The sequence below is a fragment of the Tupaia chinensis genome, unplaced genomic scaffold (assembly GCF_000334495.1).
Source record: "Tupaia chinensis unplaced genomic scaffold, TupChi_1.0 Scaffold139871_1, whole genome shotgun sequence".
NCBI classification, from domain to species: domain Eukaryota; kingdom Metazoa; phylum Chordata; class Mammalia; order Scandentia; family Tupaiidae; genus Tupaia; species Tupaia belangeri.
In genome coordinates, this window is record NW_006199750.1 from 1,359,703 (window position 1) to 1,371,318 (window position 11,616).

Sequence of the window (11,616 nt, forward strand, 5' to 3'; positions counted from 1 at the left end):
CTGGCAAGCATATGTGCCCTATAGCAAAAAACCTCTAAAAAAAAAAAGATACTGCCAACAATTCAATTAATTACAAATGCCATTTTATTCCGTTTTCCTGCCAAACTGAATTGTTCATTCCAAATCTTTGCTTTTAAGGAATAACTGCAGGTGTAGGAAAAGAAGGGGAACCCCTTGGTGAAGGTACGGGAGAAACAGAGGGAATGTCCATTTCAGGAAAAGTTCACAACATACAAAGAATTTATTTATGCAACACAGACCTTTCTCAAATGCTTCACAGAATTCCACACAGCCATCTACTAGAAAAGTAGAATTATACACCAAAATAACGTTGTTTCTTAGTACAAATCGCTCATCGAAAGGAAGGTGGAGATAGCTGAATAACAAATAGGAGAAAAATGAGGCTGCTTCATATGACACCTGGCAGCCTTCACCCTCAATCCCAGGTCAGAGGGGTGTCCCAGCGGTGGCTCTGCCTTAACGCATGGGCATGGCCAGACCTCAGGGGTGACCTTTGGGACTGCATTAACTTGAAAAGAAAAACAAAGGTGGGAAACCCCAAAGCACATCCTCCATCTCATTCTGGTGCCAGGAGGACGACAGGTGTGGGGAACGATGGTAAATATGGACAATATTTCCCCCTCGCGATAACTGAGACCCTTTATGTTAATAACCACACAATAAAGTAGCCTCCCCCAACCGTAACTCCCTATGTCTAAAACATGCCTGAAAAATAATAAGAATAGAAATAATTCATTGAGATGTTTTAAATTACATGTACCATCATTTAAACATTACTATTTAAATCCCAGAAACTTTAGTGTGGAAGCAGCACACTTGTTTGGAAAAATACAGGCCCCAAAGTACAGCATAAAATTCCCCTCTCCCAGTATAGAACCCATTTCCCTGTGTTAAAATCAATCACGTATGTGTCAGGATTACAGACGGATGGGAAATGTTTTCATACTATAGCACGAGAGAGTGGGGTGACTCCCTCCACGGCATGTTTCCATAATTGGTGAAAATAGACTTCTCATTATGACTAAAAATATAGATTTTTTTGTTTAAACTACAGAACCCAGCAGCCAATTTTCTGCTTTGCTATTCCCCCCAAAAAAGTCAAGCAAAGTCTACAAAAATAGCAATTAAACTTTAAAAAATAGTTTGCTTCTTCGAGCAAATGTAAGTTACATTCAGATGTGATAGCGGTTTCTGAGAGACCGAGGTTGGGTGCGTCCCCTGCCGCCTGGGGCAGGGCTGACCTGCAGTTTTCGCCATCAGTAGCGGTTCTGGTATTCATGATGCCACCGGTTGAAGTCGTTGTAAAATAGAACGATGCTGCCCGAAGCCATGCCAGAAATGATGCACCTGGGAGAAAGGAGCACAGGGGAGGGGGAGGGGGTCACAAACCTGCTCCCTAGGGACCTGTCACTCAAAACAGAGCTGCCCCCCGCCCCCGACCCACAAGGTAAACCCAGAAGATGTAGTCAGCCCTGCATTCTGGAAGACTGTAATGCAGCCCTGCAAAGTGAGCTCAGAGAGAGGAGTCTAGGGGCCAGCCAGTGGCCTAGAGATTAAGGCGCTGGGCTCCCACGTGGTCAATGGTAGTTCGAGTCCCAGACCCAGCAGCTTGAAAATCACACCAGGTGTTTGTGTGTTGTGCCCCAAATCCTTAGAGGAGAATGGAGGAGACAGTATTGTGGTGTGGCCATCCCCCTGTGGGGATGATTTCTCTCTTTGTCTATCTGGTGAGCACATGTGCCCTATAGCAAAAATATCTTAAAAAAAAAAAAAAAAAGAATGGTGTCTGATGCAGACAGGTAGGGCCGCTGCTGTGTGCTCACCACCTGAGAATGGGGTGCCAGGAGGGATGGAGCTGGGTGAGCTGCGGAGCGGCCACTCCAAGGCGGAGTCCAGCGCCTTAGCCTTGTCTGCACCGTGTGATCAGGAGTCACATTCCGTCCTTCCTAGTACCTCAGATAGAGTTAGGAAGTAAAACTACAAAATCTCAACACAGAAGAAGGTAGAATTGAGGAACAAAACTCGAAGGCAGATAGAAAATAAATGGCGAAATAGCAAAAGTGAATCTTATCGGTCATTCTTTTTTCTTTTTTTAAAGAGAGATTTTTGCTAGGGCGTGTGTGCTCGTCAGAGAGACAGAAAGTGAGAAATCACCCCCTAGGCAGGATGGCCAAACCACAATCCCTGTCCTCCATTCTCCTCTCGGGATTTCGGGCATGCATGCACACACTCCCGGCATGAGTTTCAAACTGCTGGGACTCGAACCACAGTTGGCCATGTGGGAGTCCAGTGACGTAACCACTATAACACCTGCTGTCCCTGGTAATTACTGTTTCTTATGTGCATTCCCTGGACAAAGAGACAGAGGGATGGCAAGAAAGCACCCCCTACAGGGCATGGTCACGTCACAATCTCTTCTCCTCTGTCTCTCCCTCCGTTCAGAAAGCTGGGCACACACACACCCAATGTGCTTCTTAAGCTGCTATATCTGGAAATCAAACCATGTCGGCGACCATGTGGGGTCTAGTGACCTTAATCACCAGGCCATGGGCTGGCCTGATTAGGTGAGAGATTATACTCCCCAGTCAAAAGACAGAAACTGGCAGAATGGACCAAAAAAACATGACTTAACTTGATGCTGTCTATAAGAGACTCACTTTAGATCTAAGGGTGCAAATAAGCTAAAGGTTCAAGTGCGGAAAAAAGATATTCCATGCAAAGAGTAACAAAACGAAAGCTGAGGTGGCCATGCTAATATCAGACAAACAGGACACAAAATAGGATATATTGATAAAGCTCATCAAGAAAGTACGATGAGGGGCCAGCAGTTAGCGTAATGGCTATGTCGCTGGACTCCCATGCAGTCAACCGCGGTTCACGTCCCGGACCCGGTGGCTTAAACTCATGCTAGACGCGTGTGCGTGCGTGCCCAAGATCCCAAGAGGAGAATGGAGGAGAAGGGATTGCGGCATGGCCATCCCCCCTGGGGGGTGATTTCTCGCTTTCTATCTCTCTTTCTCTCTCTCTGTTTGGCAAAGCGCACGCGCCCTATAGCAAAAACCTCTCCAAAAAAAGTACAATGATTACACACTCATGAAGTGCACGTGAGTAGAACTGGAAGGGAGGAGGAGACAGGTGTACAGCAATAGAGGGAGACTTCAGTCCCGACTCTCGATAATGACAGACCAAGCAGACAGGACATTAGCAGGGAAACAGACGACTTGCACAATACCAAAACTCAGTGGAACCTAACACACACGAATAGCACAGAACACCAGCGGCATTCTATTTTTCTCAAGTGTATGTGTAACAGGACACGCAAACCACGTCGGGGGTAGGGTATAAAATATCTTAATAATTTGGGAAGATTGAAATCATACAGATACTTTTTCTGATCACAACAAAATGAAACTAGAGATTGATAACTAAAGGAAAAGAGTTCGCCAATATGTGGAAATTAGGAAATACCTTGAGACAGAGGAAAATGAAAACACAACATCCCAGAACTTAGGGGATACAGAGAAAGCAGTGCTAAGAAGGAATTTCATAGCTGCAAGCAAATACTGGATCATGGGGAAAGTCGTGATGCATTTTTTTTTGCATAGAAAAGTATGTCGTGACTTCCCTGATGATCTAATACATTAAAAAGAAGAAAGGTCTTTCTTTAATAACCTAACTTTATGGGACCAGCAGTTAGCGTAATGGCTGTGTTGCTGAACTCCCACGTTCAAGTCCTGGACTCAGTGGCTTAAACTCATGCAGGGCACATGTGCGTGCGTGTCCAAGATCCCGAGAGGATAATGGAGGAGAAGGGATTGTGGTGTGACCATCCCTCGGGGGGGTTATTTCTAACTTTCTGTCTCTGTCTCTCTCCGTCTTTCTGGCGAGCGCATGCGCCCTATAGCAAAAACCTCTCCAAATAAATAAATAAATAACCTAACTTTATGCTTTAAGAAAGTAGGGGGGAAAAAATGAAACCCAAAACTAACAGAAGAGAAATAAGAAATAAGGTGCCAGATAAAGATTATATCCCTAAATGTCACCATTTGGAAGGTTTTAGGAAACAAGAGGAATCCTTCTGTGGACTCTTTCCAGGTGGAGATAAAGGCATGTACATTTAATGTGCTTATAGCTCTTAATGGTGTCGTGGTGGCTAAGGTGCTGGAGTCCCACATGGCCAACTGTGGTTCTAGTCCCGGACCTGGTGGCTTGCTTTCTCACTTTCTCTCTCTTTCTCTCTGTCTCTCTCTCTGGTGAATGCACATGCCCTATAGCAAATTAAGAAATAATTTAAAAAATTATGTTTATGAAAAAAAGATACTTTAAAGAAACTGAAAATGCTTTACAGCAATATAATTGAAGCCTTTGCCACTTAAGTCCTGCCCTTTCCTAGAGAACTCAACCTTTGTCCAAGAGTGGTGAAACCATCAGAAAGAAAACCATGCTTTTAAAAAAGTGTTCTTAGAAACCCAAATATTCAATGTTTTGTTCTTGTTGTTTGTTTTTGTCCTCAGGAACGTGTATTGGTTGGAGAGAGACAGTGAGAAGGAAAGTGAGAAATCACCCCCCACCCCGCTAACCCCACCGCAGGGAGATGGCCATTCTGCAATCCCCTCCCCTCCATTCCCTTCCTGGGATTTGGGGCATGCAAGCACATGTGCCCAGTGCAATTTTCAAGCTGCCAGATCCAGGACTTGGACCATGGTCAGTCATGTGGGAGTCCAGCACCTTAATTGCCATACCATCTGCTGGCCCCTTCATGGCTTTTCTGACTGCACCGGGGACCCCTCCAACCCTACAGACCATTCAACTATATAAAGACATGCCCGTGAGGTTTTAACCTGCTCCTAGTAGCCCGTGCTCCCAGCGTTACCTCTGGTCATAGGACAGTGCCATGGCCCGGATGCCAGCGTCGCAGCCTGGGTAGGTGAAGAGCTGCTTGAGGTCCGACACCTGCCGCACCACGACCACGCCGTGGTCTCCTCCCGTGAGCAGGTAGTGTCCGTCCCGGCTCAGCTGCATGGCCTGCAGGGGCACAGCAAGGTTCAGAGGCCGTGAGGCTGAAAACGTGAGTCCCCACCCAGGCTGGACTAACTCCTGCACCAGGCCAGCAGCTGCAGTGCAGGCAGCAGGGAGAGAGGGCCTGGGTTTCTAGGAAATCCCGTTTTGTAGAAGACCTGCCATTTATCAAAAACCAAACGGACACCGTTAGGCAACACTTGAGGCTAAAGTTAGGCGATACTTGAGGCTATTTTTGCTTTTTTTTTAGCCAGAGGACACAAGTGCTCACCAGAAGAGAAAGAGAGAGAAAGTGAGAATGACAAAGCACCCATCCCCATGGGGGGCAGCCATGCCACAATCCATTCTCTTCCATCTCTCCCTCCTCTTGGGATTTTGTTCATGCATTTACATGTGGCCAGTGTGTTTCTTGAGCCACTGGGTCCAGGAATTAAACTCTGCAGCCAGCCATGTGAGACCCAGCTGCCTTAACCATCATGCCACAAGCTAGCTGTTTTTTGCTTTATAAATTTTTTTTAAATGAGAGGGAGATAGAAATACAGGTTTCTTGTTTGTTTGTTTGTTTGTTTGAACAGTCTCTTGCTGCCATGACACAGTCGTCCGGCCCCTACCTCCCAGTTAGCTAGGACTAAGTGTGTACCACCACATCCAATGTGTTCGGGTTGGTGTGGGATCTGAACTCAGACCTCCGCTGCAGCTCTAGCACTGCTGGTGGAACCCTGTAGCCTGTACCACTCTGGCTGGGCTGTCATTTTGCTTTTTAAGGATGAGATGGCGAATTCTTTCAATTCTGCACATGCTTCTTGAATGATGCATGTCACAGACTGGAACCCATCCTCTGAAGAGGACACTCCTAGCATCTCCTTGGTCACACGGTGGTCATGGTGAGCCATTTTACTCAAGCCTTGGCAGACAGCCAGGTGACCTCACATCCCCAGTAAAACCCTGCCTCTGCATCTCTGGCTTCAGAGAGGTGGCCTGCACCTCCGCACCTTCTAGGCCTGCAGGGCTTTGACAGTGGTTGGAAGACTTGGCAGACAGTCACAACTTCCGGGGTGACCAAAGCCCATGCTGAGCATGTTCTAGCCCAGGACTGCCAGTGCCCCAGCTGGTCACTCAGACAGCTGGTCTACTGCCCCTGGCTCCTCCTGCCAAGGCTGGACAGACCACACAGTTTTGGAATTTGCTCTTTGATCTTGTAAAAGGAGCTTCAATGAAAGAAAGTCTGTGAGCCCAAAACAGACCCCTGCCTGGTTTTGTATGGCTATTTATTACATTTTTCAATGACTAAAAAATAATTTTCCTGATGAAAGTAGAGTATGAATTCCAAATCTGAATGCCTATAAATAAAGTTTTATTAAAACACAGCTGGAACTCTTTGTTTATGGCTACCTTCACAGGGTAAGAATACAGAGCCCTCGAAGCCTGAGTTACTGACTCTGGCTCTTCACAGGAAGCATGCAAGACATCCCTGCCTACTCCAAAACCCAGTGCTGTCCCACTTCCTCCCCCCTGTCCTTCCCTACCAGCCGACTCCCTTTTCTAGCTCAGGACGATGTCACTGTCCTCTCATCAGCTGGTGGCACCGGAGTTCTAACGGTCACGGCCAACACTGCAATCTGCGTCCCCACGGGCGACCCAGACTGTGCCGTGAGCCTGGGAAGAAAACACCTCACTGCTGACGGCCAGCCAGGGTAGCACAGGCTGCAGGGCCCTGGGGAAGGTCCCGGTTCACAACCCCGTCTGCCTGCACACACCAGCTGCACACACGTCGCCACGGTCCTGGCTGGCTGGGGTAGCTGGTGGCGTGAAGATGCTGTTTCTCTCATGTAGACATGCGCACGTGCATTGTCTGCACCCTTTTTGTTTGGAGAGGTTTTTTGTTTTTTTTTTTTTTTTTTTGGCTATAGGGCGTGTGTGCTCGCCAGAAAGACAGAGAGAGACAGAGAGATAGAAAGCAAGAAATCACCCCCCAGGGGGGATGGCCACACCACGATCCCTTCTCCTCCATTCTCCTCTCGGGATCTTGGGCACGCACGCACATGCACCTGGCGTGTGCACTCTTAACTTTAGCATAGTTGTCTTAAGTCTTTAACCTACACTATGAAGAATATTTTTACATCACAGAAAGGATTTTCATAGTGATTCAGTTCATAGTCACAAAAATACCGCTAGTAGTCTCTTAAATATAGCTTATTCTGGGACCAGCAGATGGTGTAATGGTTTTGTGGCCAGACTCCTGCATAGTCGACTTCAGTTCGAGTTCCAGACCCGGCGGCTTAAAACACACCCCAGGGGTATGTGTGTGTGTGTGTCCAAAATCCTGAGAGAAGAATGAAGAAGGGATTGTGGTGTGGCCATCCCACCAGGGGGTGATAATTTCTCGCTTCCTATCTCTCTCTCCAGCGAGCTCATGCACCCTATGGCAAAAACCTCTCTTAAAAAAAGAAAGAAAAATAACCCATGTGTGGAAGATGGTTACATGTAAGTATTCTCTAAGTCTTATGATTAAATACAAATACTAAGATTTTTTAATATAAAAGTCTGCCTCTGTTCATTTCACAATGGCCGTCCCTAGGGGATATGTGGGAACTGCAGGGAGGACTGGGAACAAATAATTATTTGCTACACTTATAAAACTCAGCTGATGAAAATCCATTAACCTTATGGTTGGGGTTCACTTGAATTTGATACTGGAGGCTTTTTACTGGATAAATGCTATATTAGGACATAAATTAAAACCATTCATCTTTAACTCTTGGTTCTAGTAAGTCTCTAATCCTGCTTCTTCTGGAATGAAACAAAACCTGCAGCTTTTGGACTGACGCATCTGCAACGCTCAGAACCTGGCAGTGAAACAGGGGTCTCCCAAGGCGAAAGGCCTCTGTCGGTCTCTCTCTGAGGACCCCGTCCACCTCCCAGTGCAGCATCCGGGTGAAAATGTGGCACCGGTCTGCCCAGCCAGGGCCGACGTCGTGCTGACCTGATGCCCACCTTGGTCTCCAGGCTGGGTTACGACTAGAGACTTTGGGAAGGCCCCAGAGACAGGTTACCTCGGGCCCTGACGTCCCCAATGCTCTGGGCAGAGTGTGGCTGCCTGGATTTTAGGAGGCCCCAGTGGGCCCCAGTAGTCTGGTAGAGACAACCACATCTGAAAACCCAGACTCCGGAAAAGAAAATAATTGAGTTCCTATGGGTGAGGTGGTGGTTAGCTTTTGTTTAGGATAAAATAACTTTGCTGCTCGATACAGGCTGCCTACTTACATTTAAGTTACTCATTAAGACATGTAAACATCGTCTCGTTGATGGACTGCGATACGCTGCTGGCAAAAACGCCACTGAGCGACCTGGCGCCTAAACTGAAAACAGGTGGGCAGCTTGATTAGCGCCGAGGTGCCCGGGCTGCCTGCCTGCAGGGCCTCGGGATGTCAAAGAAACATTTCTGGTCTAAGGTGCTGGCTAATTTGTTCCCACGTCCCCTCTCCTGTCAGCTCGGGCCACAGGATGGAGCTGGGGTCTCTGCGGGCCTATGGTACCCCCTTGCTTCCTGGGGCCGTCAGCTGGGAAGCCCAGCTGGGAGCAGGGAGCTGGTTCGAGGCGAGTGCTAATCACGCAGTTGCCACTTGCAGGTTAGCGTGATGAAGTGCAGGGAGCCGGGGAGGCGGCAGTGAACTGTTTAAGCCTAAACTCCAGTGGGAAATATGAGGAGGGAAAAAACGATGGCTCCGGGGCAGAGAGGAGAGGAAGCCTGGGCGAGGTCTGCAGGAACTTCCCCGAGCCTCTGCTGCTCACTGGAATGCCACGGAAAATTGTTGCGGGCCGCTGGGGGTTCAAATTATTTCACAGATTTATTAGTGCAGCTGACAATATAATCGCAACTCAAAGTGACAGATTATCAACATTATTATTGTAAAGAAAAGAGGGAAGAAAAATCCTCTGATGTGTACTTGCTTTAAATGAAGTATTATGGGAAGGAAGGGAAAAATAAAAGCAGAGCGAGTGTGTCTGTGTGCAGGGGAGGCCGGCAGGGAGGAAGCGGCCTGGGTAGTCAGGAAGGGAGCATGGTGGTTAAGGCACTGGACTCCTACACGGCCGACCATGGTTCGAGTACCTGACCTGGAGGCTTGTGTGTGTGTGTGTGTGTGTGTGTGTGTATGTGCGCCCAAAATCCCAAGGGGAGAACAGAGGAGAAAGGATTGCAGCGTGGCCATCCCGAGGGGGGCGGGTGTGATACTCACTTTCCTGTTCTCTGTCTTACGTGTGCCCTATGGTAAAAACCTAGAAAAAAATAAAAAGTGCCCAGACCCAAGGCAGCGTGCGCCCACGATGGGACAAGGCCACCCATGCAGCGTTTCCGTCCCTTAGTCCCTTCTGGCGCCAGCACTGACGGGAGAAGGTGGCAAGGAGGCTACACCAGGGAAATCAGACGAGAGCCCTCACCCCGGCTGCCTGGTGCCAGGTGTAAACACCCGAGCTAGGTGGAACCACTCGGGGGCAGAGGCCCCATGACCCTGCGCCTACATCCCACGTCCAGAGTCCCCCCAGTACCCAGGTCACAGGCACCTCCCCTGTACCTGGGAGTGACAGGTACAGCATGGCCGCCGTTCACCCTAACCTGCACGGAGTTTGGGGGGAGATGGGCAGGACACTGACCAAGCGGCCTCCAGACAGAGCGGACCCTGTCCTTGTCCTCCAGCCCTGACCAAGGAGCCCTTTCCTGCACACGAAGCAGAGCCCCAGGCCCGCCCATGCCGCGTCCCCGTGCCCGAGGGGGAGGATGTGGAGCCCTGCTCTCATAGGCCGAGGCCTGGTCTGGCTCTCCCTGAGACGGCAAGGCCGATGCCACGCTCACCCCGAGTAGCACGGAGTCTGCGGCTCCCCCCCAGCCTGTCCGATCACGGAGAGGCCAGGCTTGGGCGATCTGCTGTCACTTCGGCTCCTATACTCTGAGCCGACCCTGAGCCGTGTCCCCCTAGCTAACATGACAGTGACAAAGCGCTGGCCGGGGCTGCTGGAAGCCACCCAGGGTGGCCTTACCAGTCCTTAAGAAAATCTCATCTTGGGGCCAGTAGAAGGCATAATGGTTATGTAGCTGGACTCCCACGTAGTCAACTGCGGTTCGAGTTCCAGACCCGGTGGCTTAAAACTCATGCTGGGCACGTGTGCGTGTGCACCCAAGTACCAAGAGGAGAATGGAAGAGAAGGGACTGTCCTGTGGCCATCCCCCCCGGGGGGGGGGTGACTTCTTGCTTTCTGTCTCTCCAGTGTGCGCACATGCCCTAGAGCAAAAATCTCTTCTACTGTGTAAAGGCCACCTAGGTCTGTCTGTCTATCTCTCCCTCTATCATGAAGGGGATAAATAAATGAAATTTTAGAAGAACAGGGGAACAGTAAGGCAGCGTCTTGTGCTGAGGGCCGTCCTTGGCCTGGGGCACATCTCCCGCCCCACGTGTCTGGCTGAGTGATGCCCAAGTGATGCCGTTGCTGGGACCCGCGGGCTCTGTGAAGTGTCCGAGCCTCCTCCAGGTGCCTTCCGATGGCTCTCTGGTGGCAGGGAAGAGGCCCTCGGCCACTCAAGCACACAGGCTTCCTCAGCGAGCCCGGCGCGCTGCCCTGCCACACTCAGGTGGAAATGGCGCCCGCTGAACACCCACGGTCACTCACCCTTATGTTGTCGTCGGTTTCCACGGTGGCCTGCAGCTTGCCGTTCACGCTGAAGGTGCAGAAGAGGCCGTTCTCATAGAAGATGACGCAGTGGCCCTCCCTGGACGCCTGGATGAGTTTTGGCTTCAGGCAGTGTTCAGGCCCCTCCAAGGTCCTCAGCAGGTCGCCATTCATGGAGTGGATCAGACACGGGCCTTCTGAGGGAAGCGGAAACAATGCAGCCGCTCAGTGAGGACAGACAATGGGAAGCCGGAGCCGGGCCACGCTGCGGCTGGGAAAGCCTTGGGAGACCTGCCGTCTTCGCGGAAGTCAGTCTGCAAACCACCAGCGGGTCTGCCAGCTCTGCCTCCCGGACAGAGGAGAGAGGCCAATCCCTCCGCCCACCTGACCCGCACAGAAAGCTTCTTTATGGGATTATGCCGGGAGGTGACATATGCCGGAGGAACTCGGAGGGCACAGGACACGTTTCAGTTCCAAGGGGGCTTCGGGGCAGGCTGCGCTGAGCCAGGCTGTGGTGCGGGCAGGTGCGGCTCCCACGTGACCTCTCCCCGGGGCCCTGGCCGGCCTCCAACAGCTTCAGCCTCCCTCCCTCCCACTACTCGCTACTTTACATTGAAAGTGGAAGGACCTAGGACCAGCAGTTGGAGTAATGGCTATGTCGCTGGACTCCCATGTAGTTGACCATGGTTCGAGTCCCAGACCCAGTGGCTTAAACTCACACCAGGCACGTGTACATGCGTGCCCAGGATCCATCGAGGGAGAAGAATGGAGGAGAAGGGATTGCAGCTGGGCCATCGCCCCTGGTGTGTGTGTGTGGGGGTGATTTCTCACTTCCTGTCTCTCTGGTGAGTGCATGCGCCCTATAGCAAAAACTAAAAAAAAAAAAAAAAAAACCCAGAAAATAAAACGTGG

The 11,616-nt window shown here is 50.1% G+C and overlaps 1 protein-coding gene across 1 annotated transcript in view; it reads right to left on the reverse strand.

Annotated features, from left to right (window-relative positions):
- Positions 1-222: 222 nt before the first annotated feature.
- The window catches only part of LOC102499849 (lipopolysaccharide-responsive and beige-like anchor protein), a 358,799-nt gene continuing 347,405 nt past the window's right edge, over positions 223-11,616 (reverse strand). The window contains exons 19-21 of the mRNA XM_006162336.2: positions 10,705-10,901; positions 4,895-5,046; positions 223-1,368 (exon numbers count right to left, since the gene is read on the reverse strand). Coding sequence (XP_006162398.1) covers positions 1,278-1,368; positions 4,895-5,046; positions 10,705-10,901 — 440 coding nt within the window. The 3' untranslated portion in view covers positions 223-1,277. The remainder of the gene's footprint in view (positions 1,369-4,894; positions 5,047-10,704; positions 10,902-11,616) is intronic.